This window comes from Chelonia mydas, chromosome 6, assembly GCF_015237465.2.
Source record: "Chelonia mydas isolate rCheMyd1 chromosome 6, rCheMyd1.pri.v2, whole genome shotgun sequence".
In the NCBI taxonomy this organism is placed as follows: domain Eukaryota; kingdom Metazoa; phylum Chordata; order Testudines; family Cheloniidae; genus Chelonia; species Chelonia mydas.
The window spans coordinates 64,245,032-64,258,643 of NC_051246.2; the positions used below are offsets into that span (position 1 = coordinate 64,245,032).

At 43.9% G+C, this 13,612-nt stretch overlaps 1 protein-coding gene across 1 annotated transcript; it reads left to right on the forward strand.

The window, feature by feature from the left end:
• The first annotated feature begins 363 nt into the window (after window positions 1-363).
• On the forward strand, window positions 364-12,944 carry PLEK2 (pleckstrin 2). The gene is made up of 9 exons (XM_007054259.4): window positions 364-904; window positions 4,990-5,154; window positions 6,134-6,315; window positions 6,610-6,701; window positions 7,081-7,268; window positions 7,862-7,963; window positions 9,275-9,358; window positions 10,494-10,572; window positions 12,079-12,944. Exons 1-9 carry the CDS (start codon window positions 857-859, stop codon window positions 12,204-12,206), a joined length of 1,068 nt encoding a protein of 355 aa, XP_007054321.2. The 5' UTR covers window positions 364-856; the 3' UTR covers window positions 12,207-12,944.
• The last annotated feature ends 668 nt before the right edge of the window (window positions 12,945-13,612 follow it).

Here is a 13,612-nt window from a genome sequence, read left to right on the forward strand (position 1 = left end):
GGGCAGAGGATGGGGGGGCTCATTCACAGCATCTCTAACTATCAGGTCATTAATTTAGTTGCCTAAAATTAGTTTTAGAAGCCTAACTTTAGGCAGCCACTTTGGATAATTTTGGCCCACATCTTTAGAGGGCACTCTAAGCCCAAAATATGGATTTTGTGTTTAAAAAAAACACAACTCTTATAAAGCCCAACATAAATTATTTCAAGACCTTTACAATAATTCATGGGCAAGAATATCTTGTCCTTTAAGGTGTCCAGCAGTTCAGTATCCCTACAATTATTTGCAGCGTTGATCCCAGGATATGAGAGAGACAAGGTGCGTGAGGAAATATCTTTTATTAAAGTCAGTCCAGTAAAAGATATTACCTCCCTCACCTTGTCTCTCTCATATCCCTGTACCTATTTGTGAAGAGAAACTTCATAGCACATACTGAACTCTCTGAAATCTTGATGGACTGAACATTAGAGCCTCTACTCCTCACCTCCTCCACTTTCCACCTACAGAATGCCTGTCTCTTCCCTGATTCATATAATTTTGCAGCTGCTTGTCCTGAGTCACCAGATGGGTGTTTTTCTACCATACTGAATTTTATGGAATCAGCACTGCAATCCTGTTGAACTTTCACTGCTCTGCATTTCCCTGAGGGCAGGTGTTGCGCCAGCTCAGTGTTTAACTACTGTCTCACAAGCAGGATAAGGGAAGGGAAGGGAAAGGCAGGGCAGGAAAGAGACGTCACAGAGGAGGAAGGTCCTGGAGAAATCAGTCCTCTTTAAAAACCTTGCGCGGAGGGACAGTTGGCAACTGCTTCAACGCTTTGCAGTACACGCTCAACCTTCTTTACTTGGCAGCCAGGATGCAGGATGTGAGTGGAATATTGAAGGAGGGATTCCTCGTTAAAAGGGTAAGAGCTCAAGACAGGAATTGGCTTTCTTTTGAAACTGACATATTTAGACTGCCTTAACTCTTATAACTGACTGTTGCATCTGAAGTGAGGGTCTGCTGGAGCCAGGCCTAGTGCAAGTGTTTGAAAGTAGTTATGGTTTCTACTGCTATTCCCCATTCTTCAAAGAGAATTTCTCTCAAATATGTAAAAAGAACAGGAGTACTTGTGGCACCTTAGAGACTAACAAATTTATAATAACACGGCTACTACTCTGAAACCTCTCAAATATGTAAAATCTTTCAAATTGGTGGATGCATTTTAAGTGCAACCACAGAACTTCTGTCTAAGGTGCATGTATTTATAGAGTTAACCTCCCTGGCTCTGGTTCCCTGCACCAATGTTTTCATAGAGGATGAAAGAGCCATTGGTTATCAAAAAAACAACATTATACACTCACCAGAACATTCCTCAGCAAATTGCAGGTAGAGGAACCTAGCAGAAGGCTGGTGGTAGAAGCGGGATAGAGGTGAGGAGTGAAGCTTTCAGTCTCTGCTCTTGGAAGAGGCTTAGAGCCCCTTCTCTCTGGGGCTAACTAGATTGGCATATTGCGTTCCACAGCCTGTGCAAGCAGAATTCAGAAAGAAAGAGGAAGTATCAGCTTTATGGGAGATCAGAACATGAGCATGAATACAGGCCCATTATGAAACAGGACACACTCTCGTAGCTGCACGTAAGATGCATTCAGCTAAAATCACGGTGAGAGCAACTGAAAGAAGATCTGTGTTGCAGGTCTTCCCTCCCACTTGCAGGGCTGGATCACAACCAGAAGCGGAGAGGGGAACTTATTTCTGGGCAGCAGCAGCAGAAGCTTGTTGTTATTATGGGTCTGTCTTACTTGTTGTTAATCGCCTTTATTTTAATACAGAAAGGGCAATGCTGACCAGGGGCTTGTGAGATTTAAGCCACCTTGGGAAATGCTTCTGTGCACTACACAGCAGCATCACTGGTGCTAATGTGAAGGGTGTGTACCAAGCAGGGCTCCCAAGGCAGCTCAGGTAGTAAGAGCTCCCCATTGTCTGCCAGCCAGCCATTCTCATCCAGGGAAGATGATGACTGCTGCTCCTCACTGAGAACACCCAGGAGCAGAGCTTTTGCTGCTTTTTTCCTTCCCTTTCTGTTGGAAAATTTTAAATTAAATATTTCATTTAGGGTGGGTTTGGCCTGAACTGGAATATTTTGGTTTGTAAAATGGCCCCAAAACCTTTTGTTTTGAGTCATTTCAACATAAAAATGAATTTCCTGAGTATGGTGCATTGCCTGATAGGAATTGTACTTCAGGCCCCCATTCTCTCCTATGAGTTGGGGTCCCTGGCCAGTCTACCTCTCTCCTCAGGCACTGAAGTCTTCCCTCTGAGCCGTATGGTGTTTCATGGGAGTGATGTGACTGCTGGTGCATAATGGGGTTTGTCCAGCCAGGGAGCCTTGCCCAGAGGGGAGGATGGGGGTCTCAGCTGAACTGAACAACAACTCCCAATGTGCCATGATAGGGAAATACATTTGAAAGCTGAACTGGTCAGTTCAAGAAACTGAAGCTAAACACTTTGATTTTGGGACTGTTGAAAAGTTTTGTTTCAATTGAAAAGGCTGAAGTGAAATGTTTTGTTTCCTAATCACATTTTTTTTTGAACTTTTCATTCTGCAAAAAAACTTGATATTTCACCTTTTTGTCCTATGTGGGACAAAAACATTGAAATAGCAGAATTTCCCCTTGAATGGAAATTCCAATTCTCACTCAGCTCTACCCAGGAGGCATAAATGCGCCAGAGCAGCTGTGAGGTTGCCCTGGTCGCAGTGCTTAATTTGTGCCGGGGCTTGCCAGGGCCGAGCCCCAGCACCCCTAGGCTTGGCAGTTCATAGCCCTGGCATCTCTGGGCTTGCTACATCAGTTATGAGTGTAAAAAAATTACTTGAGCCCCGGCACTTTATTGCTTGAGCACCAGCACCTCTTTCATTGTAAATTAAGCACTGCCTGGATGGGTGCAGCAGTGATTTTGGTCTTAGCAGGAGAGTGGATGGAGAACCTCTTGGTCCAACTGTAGCAGTGGAAGTGAGGGGGGCAGGAAGATCTAAGGGCACCAGCTGGAGAGGTGGCGGGAAGGGGTGAAAAGGAGGAAGGAATACAGAGTAGGAGAGAGAGGAAGGGAGAGAAGAGATTGAGGAATTGAGTGAGAGAAATGGAATGGAAAGAAGAGGTAGAGGTTCATTAAGGTGAAGAGAGGAAAACCAGAGTGAAGGACTACAAATAAACACAAGGCAAGGCCATGTAAAAGATGGGGAAAAATAAGTGAAGGAGAGAGACTGACTCACTAAAGGGGGAAAGAAGAAAACAGCTAAAACAGACAATGTTAACTGGAAGAAAAGTAGCTGAGGGAATTCACAGGCACTGGAAAAAGACAGAGAAAAGGAAAGAAAAAATGGAGTGAAGGAAGAGAAGGAACAAAACCAAAGGCTGATCCAGCCAGTTAACTTTTGCTTAGCAAGGGCAAGATGTCTTCAGACTTAGTCAGGTTTGAGAGAACCACATTACATCAGTTTTCATAGAAATCGTTAATGTTCCCTCCCAATCCCAAACACATTAATGACCCACGATTCCTGCAGTGACTGGACCTTGCACGTTCCCCAGTCTCTGCCTTACCCACCTTTTTTAACATGATGAAGCCTCCACTACCTTGGTGCCTCACTGACTGACTGTAAAGCTCCATCTCCTGTGAAATATGTAAAGTCAGCTCGGCTGCACCATAAAGCCAGAACTGCCGCCAAAAGACAGGACCAGGCATGTCTGTGCCACTCCCCTGGGCAAGCTCTTCTTTAAAACCAGCCTTAGAGCTCCAGTTAATCACACTACTGGATCACAGAGGTTTTCGGCTGTATTCCAGCGCTATAGCACAAGAGGCATTTGGCGGTTTAGCAGCCTTCACTTGGTTGGGATGAAAGGAACGCACAGGAAACGGCAGCATAGTGAAGCAGTTTAGTCACAGGAGATGGGCAGCAGGTCTGATATGACTAAGCACCAATTCGCATTAGGGGAATGTAAGAAAAAACCTAGCTGCTCAGTCAAGAGTTTTCAAGGCTGCCTGGAACCATGGAACCTACCAACGTGCAAAACTGATAGAGAATTAAACTGAAATTTATTCATCAAACAGCAGCCATGCTACTGCTGTCAGCAGGCTGGATCCTTGGAGGTGCTGAGCACTCTGAACTCCCACTGACTCCAACTCAGAGTTACAATACAGTAAATCCTGCCCAAAACCCAGCTCCCTGTTCCCAATGTTGCAGATTGGTCATTCCTCTGAGTCACTCATCTGCTTTGAGCTTTTGCCAGAAAAATTCTTGCCATCAGAGATGAGGCCCATGTTTGGGAAAGAATAAAAATTGCATCTTCTTTGTCCAATGATTTTATAAAGACAGAGGAGATATATTGACAGAGGAAACTTGCCATGTTAAAGCTCAACTTGTGAGTTTCCAGTGGTGGTAAATTGATAAATTTGCAGTTTCTTTCCTCTTGGTGGGAGAAAGAGCTGCACACAAGGCAAACAATGAATCTGACAAAAAGGGATGGGGGGAGCCCTCTTGATTTGAGATCACTTTGGGATTTATACTTTCTTAGTCCACGGGGAAACTACCCCAGCTGCCACTAGCAATCCTTTCCAGACTTGTCTTTTAATCGAAACAATCTAACTCATAAGAAATATGACCTTGCACGTTCTCAGAAGATATCAGCAAGAGTCAGTTTAGAAATCAAAGTTCCAGCATGCATCAAGGTCTCCTTAGCATGACTTTGGTTAAATAATTTTGGGCATTTATCAAAATTCCAGGGTAATGGTCCACATGAAGGAAGTCCATTGCAGTCTCTCTCCAGAATAGTTGGTTGTATTATCACAATATACATAACAACCATTCCAATGCGACTTTTAAAAATAGGTCTGCATATAAGGATAATAAGAGTATTCCCATGTCACCTACCCAAAAGAAAGGTAGGTGGAAAGAGAAATACTCCTCTAAGCTTGTCTTTAAAGTAACCAAGGAAATTTCTTTTGGCATAGGGACATATTGTCCATAACTGGAAAGCAAGATGGTTTGTTCTGCTGCAGGACAAGCTGCTGTATTATAAACTTGACGGAGGCAGGAAGGAGCCTTCTCCTAAGGGCAGGATCATTTTGGATGGTTGCACTATCACTTGTCCGTGCCTGGACTATGAGAACAGACCGGTATGTCTTGAAACTTTATCACCATTCTTTTCTTTGCAATGACTTTTTTATTCTCTGTTTTCTCCCCTTCATTCCCTTGACTTCCTCAATTTCTTCCTCTGTTGCCCCTGCATGCCTCTCTAGAACTGGGAGCAGTTGATGCTGATCAGCCTTTCAGCAGAGAAGGCCAGGTCTAGGTGTTACTCCTGGATTTCCTTATCCTGTCTCTGAGGATTTCCACTCTGGTTGTTTTTCTCTGAACACTCCAGCTCAGAGATGCAATCATATACTAAAAAAAAAAAGGCTGTGGAGGGGAGAATTGGATATAGATGAAAATTCATCTGCCCTGCAGTCACACCAAGAAGGACATGAACAGCATAGTAAATAGGGAGAGTGAGAAAGAGGAAGGAATATGTTTTCCTCACCTTCCCCAATGGTGCACCTATGCTCGAGTTGTATTCTTTGCCTTCCCTGAACTGTGCATCTGGGATAGCAGCCAGCTCAGGGAGAATTTGCTGCTGTTGAAAGTTTCTGGAGTGTGAAGTCCTCTCTATGTCTAGCCACAGGTGAGCGGCAGCAATGCAACCTTCCCCTGACTGGTACGAATCCGTGTAACTGTATATTGCTGAGTCTGTATTTCAGCAAATCTGTTGTTAGAATGAGTATAGCAATGTCTTTCAGCTGTTACCAATGTAGGGCAGATTTGAACCATTAATGTAGATGTGAAAGCTCCATTTCAAAGTTGTAGATCGCTGTGTTATCCGGATAATCTCCGGCCAATCCACTTTCTTGAGTATACTGGGCTCTGGGCATACAGCTATTACTTGGAGCTAATTGACCCCCAGACTTGAGCTGTGACTGGTGTCCTTCTGGCAATGAACTGATCAGGATTCCCTGCAGTGGTTGACGGAGCTTCTGTTGCGTGAGACAGGGCATCAGGGGAGCATTCCATGCGTGTTAGATAAATGCTCTTATTGCTTTTGTACTTTTCTGTCCATAGCTGGTCATTAAGCTGAAGACAAAAACCAACACAGAATATTTCCTTGAAGCTTGCTCCAGAGAAGAGCGGGACTCTTGGGCTTTGGACATTACTGGAGCCATTCATGCTGGCCACCCAGTGCAGGTTCAGCAGCTTCACAGAATGAAAAATTCCTTCAAACTGCCCTCAAACATCAGCCTCAAGTAAGTGTAAACATTTCCCACCCAGTCCTAAGATACTTTGAAATGGAAGGTATTCAGTGACACATCTAGTCTATTGCTCTGCATCATGGGACCTCAGGTGGGATGATTAGTCCATTTCTCCTACACACTGTTTAGAAGGAAATTTCAGTAGGTGTCTGTTGCCCTGCATTGTGGCACAACTCATTTACTTATCCTTAAAACAGCTCTGATCAATTGTGGCGTTAGGTCATATAACATTCCCTGCTTGTCTGTCTGTCCATCCATATAACACTGCTCTCTTTTGCTCTTTTACAGCCACATAGTGGACAAAATGCATGATAACAGTAATGGAATTAAACTGACTCACAACATGGAACAAGGCAATACATACAAAGAAAGCTTTACAGGTACATAAGCTCTGGATAACCAGCCTCCCAATGCCTGATACTTTGCTGCAGAGAAAAGGGAGCCACTGTGGAGTTTTTATACAAGAACAGATTATTTTTATACAAGAAGAGATTGTGGCAAACAGAATGTACTGGCCCATTTATGCCCTGCCTCAAAAAGTTTCTCAATTATAAATTTATCCCCCTTTCTTTAGAAATATAGAAGCAAATGTAGAACCCAGTGCCTTTGGCGAATCTTGCCTATGCTTGACATTAATATGTCATTGCCATTATGATAAAGCCGGGATGGGCCAGCTGGCAGGGATTGTCTGTCTGTGTGTCTCTGTGATGAGCAAGCGTGTTGTGTCTCTCTGTCTGAGAGCTGCCTTTCTCTTTGTAGGTTCTGCACTGGTGGACTGGCTGATCTCCAGTAATTTTGTTGCCTCTCGATTTGAGGCTGTGACATTGGCCTCCATGCTGATGGAAGAAAACTTCACCAAGCCTGTTGGAGTTCGGAGCACTGAAGCCATGCGCAATGGTGATCTGGCTGAGCAGTTCCTAGATGACTCAACAGCACTGTACATGTTTGTAAGTAATGTGGCTTCTAGCAGTAGGATCTCCCCATCCCTCCTGACTCAGATTTGCTTTTAGCTGGTAAAGAGGTTGTGGAGCTGAGGGGGACACACTGCATGTACCAAATGGCAAAATATATAAAAGGTGAAAAAAATATGAAGGACAAATTAAAAATGAGAAGCTTTGGGCTTTTTAATACTTTCCAAGGCTTTTACTTCCCTCAGAAGTGAATGACTAAATTTTGGTTATGGAGGCACCTACAAATAGGAGAGTTACGCATCTAACTGGTTACAGCTGTAGTCCCTAGAGCTAGCTCTGTTTATTTTAGTGGTGGCCAGGCTGAAGCTCTGCTAAAAATCAGGGCTATTTTAAGTGCGTGTGTTTGTGTGTTTTTTTGTGGTTATTCATTTGTCCATTGCACTCTGACAACTGAGGAGATATGCAATAGGCATATGGAATTGGATATATATCTTTGGGAAAAAATAATGTGTTAATGACAGGTTTGTGGAAGACTATGAGGTCAGTACAAAGCTATTCTGTATATTGTTTAATTAGCGTTCATCAGATTAACCAAAACTTTTCCAGTTACCATTTTTTTCCATTTGCAGGCTGAAAGCTACAAGAGGAAACTCAGCTCCAGGGAAGAACTGCACCTCCACATCCTTGAATTAAGTGGAACAATTGTAAAACAAGGATATTTAGTAAAACAGGTAAATATGACATTTGAACATCTCCTCTCATTAAGAATTGAGAAAACCAACTCTAGTTGTTCTCTGGGCTGTATGGAGGGTAAAGCTGAATGCCAAGAGCAAGGCTGGATAATTACATTCACTTTCAGGGAGGCACTATTCTTCCTCATTACCTGTCCTAACCTGTCAGGTGGCCAGCAGAATTAGCTTTCATGTTAGCAATACTGCAGAGTAAACAGCAAGGTTGGAAATGAGAAGAGAGTCTATTTGTTGATATAAATAAGTGAGCGGTAGAACTCACTGCTGAGGGATGTTACTGAGGATTATAAAATAATTTCCAGAAGAGCACAGGGGTCCTGCCCAAAATCCAAATTCTATCCTGAGTAACTACATTCACTTTCAAGGGGATGCACTATTCTTCCTCATTACCTATCCTAACCTGTCATGTGGTGCTGTTAAGGAGCGGTTGTGTCCCCTCACTGAGATACTTTACTCAGCATTGAAATGCATCTAACTCATGTATGAGTAGAACCTACTCGTGCAAGCAGTTATTCATGTCCATATAGTTGCTCCCATTGACTTCAAATGTGAGTAATTATGTGTGAATGAATAACTGTTTGCAGGCTCATGTCCTTAGTTTGTAAAACATAGTTTATGATACTTGCTAGGAACAAGTTTGCTGTTAATCCTCAGGTTTGATGGCATAAACTGATCACTCTTTGGGTTGGGTGCGGGGAATCCCACTACATGTGTTCCTGTTAGATGTCTTTCTGGAGCTGTATGTGAAGCGTTGGCCAGTGTGGATGATGGGGTACTAGATGCACCTTCCTTTCTCCAGGGTTGAAGTATTTTTACTGACACTGTAAAAGACGGCGTGAAGCAATCCAAAAGGGCCTGGGATCCTGTGAATTCTCAGAGAACTCAGAGTGAATAGATTTGTTTGAGGGCTCCAAGATAAGGGAGAGAAGTCAAGTAATTTCACCTAGATTCTTCCCTTCTTTTCCTTTAAAATTATTCTGTAGTAGTGTCGACCCTGACAGAAGAAGAAATCTGTGCATATCCCTATAGGTGTAAAATTGCTAAATACAGGTGGATGTGTGCCGTGTGTACTGCCCCGGGGAAGGAAGTTCATACTGTGGTTCAACAGAGAGGCAAGATTTCAGGGAAGACCTCTATCCTAGGTCTGTTACCACCATTGTCTTTGACTGTACTTGAAAGCCACAGCTTAGGCTCTTCATGGGAAGTGTCATAGTTACACGGGGAGGTGCCTCCAATACAGGGCAACCACACTGACAATGAGAGGGTTGATTGTTCGTCTCTCTCACTTCTCAGGGACACAAGAGGAAAAACTGGAAGGTGAGGCGCTTTGTTCTGAGGGCTGACCCTGCTTTCCTGCACTACTACGACCCAACAAAGGTGAGTGAGCAGTGAACTGCTGACCTCAGACACTACATCTATGTACATATCTCTTACAAACTGTAATAGTAATACAGTCAACTACACAGGAAATTGGGCTCTAGGACTGCCCTCTCCACTTCTTCTCCAGGGCCATGTGCCCCCTGAATTCCTCCACTCTTTCCCCTTGGGACCCCTCAGGGATTTCCTGGGGCCACATCCCTTGTCTGGTTTTTTGTTTTTTTTTTACTCCCACATTCTCCCTCATGCCTTAGCTCTTTTGGGATTCCTCTGTCTGCCCCTAGAGCCATCTCCCCTCTGGGATTCCTCTCTCTCACACACCCCACTCTGGGGCTATGCCTCTTCTGGGATTCTTTTTGCTCTGGGGCTGTGTCCTCTCTGGGCTGACTCTTTCCCATCCTGAGGCTGCATCACCTCTGTGATTTTTCTGCTCTCTTGTCCTCCTTATTGTAACCTTGAATGGGGCCTGATCACAGAGTGCTAATGGGAATTTCTGCTACTCAGTTCTAAATGTGTATAATGAATAGCAGAGCTTATGTATATGGATATACAATGCTGCCACTGAGTTACGATGCAGTGAAGCCCAGTACAATACAAAATGGCATGTGGCTAGAAATGTTTTAGTGACATTTAAAGAGACCAGACAATGAACTTTATTTTACTGAAATCTTCCCCACAAGTGCTGTAAACCCAAACTGCACAGCCCTGGGATAACACAAGAGAGCAAATGGAGAGAGAATGGAAGCAAAACTGATCAAGTCTCACTGTCCTGGCTGAGTGAAGAGTATAAAGTGAACAAATAGCATCAACAGGGGAAAGTTAAATGGATTTTTAAAAGTTGTCGGATGTTGTTGGTAAAACAGAGAATAGGTTTTAAATATGATTGTTATCCTAGCGCTGTCCCTTTAAATAACTAACCTCCCACAACTTACTATGGAAAACAACTCTGGCTGAGAAAGTGATGCAATTGAATCAATGTGCTGGGAGGGCTTTCCCGAGACATGGACGCACTTGTTTTAGATCCAGATGTTCAGTGTGATCTTGTGTCTTCACCGCTATCCAGTATGTCTGCCTCAGGGAAGGGTTCTAATTCTTACCTCTTCCAACTGGGCCCCATTTTACTTTCTCACTGCAGGAAGAAAACAGACCAGTTGGTGGGTTTTCTCTCCGTGGCTGCCTTGTCTCAGCTCTGGAGGATAATGGAGTCCCAACCGGTAAGCATGAAACTTTAGGCTGCCTGCTTTGGTTACTGAGGGCTGGTCTACTCCCAAATTTGCCCTGAAATAATTGAATCAGTTTAATTCACGCCTTTGTTATTGTGGTGCAAATCTGTGGGTAGACCAGTCCTGAGTCTCCTGTGAGAAAAGGGGTAGGGGACTGAAGATGACATACCTGTCCCAATACCATTGAGCTGGGTCAGGGGGACTGTTTAGATCTACTTTTGGATACACCAAGAGTTGCCTCTTTCCCCTTTTGCTTTTTGCCTGGGCTTGTCAGTCAGGTCTCCACATGAATCACGGGAAGGGAATAGGGCATTGGCTGATACTCCGGAAAATTAATAGTAAAGGGGGCAATTCCTTTTTGCTGGGATACGGAAGCTCTTTATTCAGAGGCATCCCTCATCCCCTTTTTTCCATGCTCCCTACTGACACCATCTTTTTCCTCTGTACCTGCCATGGTCCAAATCTCGTGGACACTAAATATAACAGTGGAAGAAGCTGTAATTGAAGGGTGAATTTGTTTAGCTTAAACAACATTGTCTGGAATCTCAGCTTTGTGATTCAATGTTCCTGCTGTCAAAATAATTTATAGTATGAAAGCAAATGAGCACAAGATTAGTGTGGGACAGCAAATGTGGGTCTCAAATGGGGAGACCCTTCCTGATGAGACACACTTGAGAGGTTCCTTCCCTCCCTCCTTTCCCCATTCTGAATAATAAGTAGGACTAAGTTTTAGTCATGGGTATTTTTAGTAAAAGTCATGGACAGGTCACGGGCAATAAACAAAAATTCATGGCCGTGACCTGTCCAAGACCTTTACTATAAATACCCCTGACTAAATCTTAGCTCCCCCTGCCCCCCCTGTGGCCAGCCGCTGCTGTGGGGGGCTCCCCAAAGCCAACCGCACCAGCCACTGCTCAGGCAGTCTCCGGGGCCAGCTGCTTGAGCAGCCCTGGGATCAACCACACTGGCCACTGCAGAAGTCACAGAGGTTGCAGAAGGTCGTGGAATCCATGACTTCAGCAACCTTAATGGCAGACACGCGGCCTTAATAATAAGTGATGCAATGAGAAAGCCTTTAAAAGAAAACCATGAGGGTGGGAATGGGGAATATAACCCCATGTAAAGGAAGCTTGATGATGGCCAGGAGCAGACAGGAGATTAAATCTAATTTATTGTAGGGTTTTCTAAGAAACCCACCACCATAGTATCTAAAACCAATAATAATAATATTCACTATTTAGATAGTGCTTTTTGTCTTCACAGTGTGTAACATTGCCTGGTTATTCCACAAAACACCCCGGTGAGGTAGATTTGTATTATTATTCCCAAGAGAAACTGAGGCACAGAAGAATTAAAGGACTTGTCCAGAATCACACAGCAAGATCTACTACTAACTTTAGTTATGCTAAACTCAAATTCCACCCTCATTGAGACATACATCTCCCACAAACCAGTTCTCTACATGCTCCACTAACCTATTGCACTCTTCCTCTGCAGGGGTGAAGGGGAATGTACAAGGCAACCTCTTCAAAATCATCACTAAAAACGACATTCATTACTACATCCAGGCCAGCTCCAAGGCAGAGCGAGCACAGTGGATTGAGGCCATCAAGCGGCTGACATGAGCAAAATGGACTCTGTACCCAAATCAGGGATCAGGGTGAATAACTGACATTCATGAGCAAGCTTGCTGCTGTCTTTGCTGGGAGTATTGACTCTGGGATGGCTGATCATGAGATGGAAGAGCAAGTCTGTACATCCAGGTGTCCAATCTACCTCTGACAGATCCATATCATGCTTCACCCTTTAGCAGAAAAGCCTTACTGGTCCCCCTTTGCTATGAGACTCGTACATTCCAGTAGCCCATGTCTACTGCAGTCACAGTGACTGAACCAAGGACTGTGGGTTGGGCCAGCATAAGCACGGGTTTCTGAGGCCACCTCCCTTGACATAACACCACAGAGTCTTTTGCTTAGTTGCACTCTGATTGCCTCAGGGAATACCACACTGAGACAAAACAGCGGTCTGTCCATCCACCTACTCCAGGATCCAGCCTCCTTCTATGCTGGAAAAACCCATGGTGCTGAAGGAACACAGGATTTGTCATACCTGATCATATCCATGGCCCATCTACTCCAGTATCTGATCTCTGACAGTGGCCAATGCTGTATATATCAGAAGAAGAAGAGAACCCCACAATCCACCTGGGCAGCTGTGTAACAATACATGGTAAGGGGGAGCTTTTCTCCGTGAACCCAGCTGGAGCTCAGTTTGAGTTGCACCAAAGGACTGATAACTAATCATTTAATCCTAGTTACTGTTGTTTCTACTTCAAACCAATAAATTTTGCACTTTTCTAGTAAACTTGACGCCCTAATCATATTAAATCTAGTAATGGGGTACTTGAAACAGCTTTACCCTTTTCACGTGATCTTTCCCAGAGGTCAGATTGAGAGGTGAGGAAATAATGGTACTTCACCCAAGGAACAAATAAAAATTTTACCCAAATTTCACCCACAATCCTAAACATCTCCCACTGTGCCAGAATAGCATTGTTATGGAATAATTTTCCCAACCTAATTCCAAAAGCCTTCACATGGAAAGATTCAGTTAAAGTAAAAAAGCTGGCTTGTTGATTTACAGGGAGGTTTTCAAAGGCACGAATAGAAAATAGGCTCCTGAGTCCTAATGACAAGTGCCCAACAGCCATTTTGTGCCTTCTGAACATTTCCCCCTCAGGGCATACCAGCACCTCATTTTCCCTACTGGGACCACCCCATCACCCAGGTGCTGAGAACCCCAAATTTAGGAGCATGCTTAATACTTGAAGCGTATTTTCAAATAACATAGACTGCTCACGTTATTTTAGAAAATTTTCCTTGTTTTCTGAACACCAGTAGCTGGCAGCCATATTTTCTGCAGTGCCCAAAAGAAGCCCTTTGAAAATACTGTAGTACATGCCTTCCACTAACTCTCAGAGGAAGTGTGATGGCAGAGCCAGAAATGGAGCCCATGTCTCTTAAGTTTCATT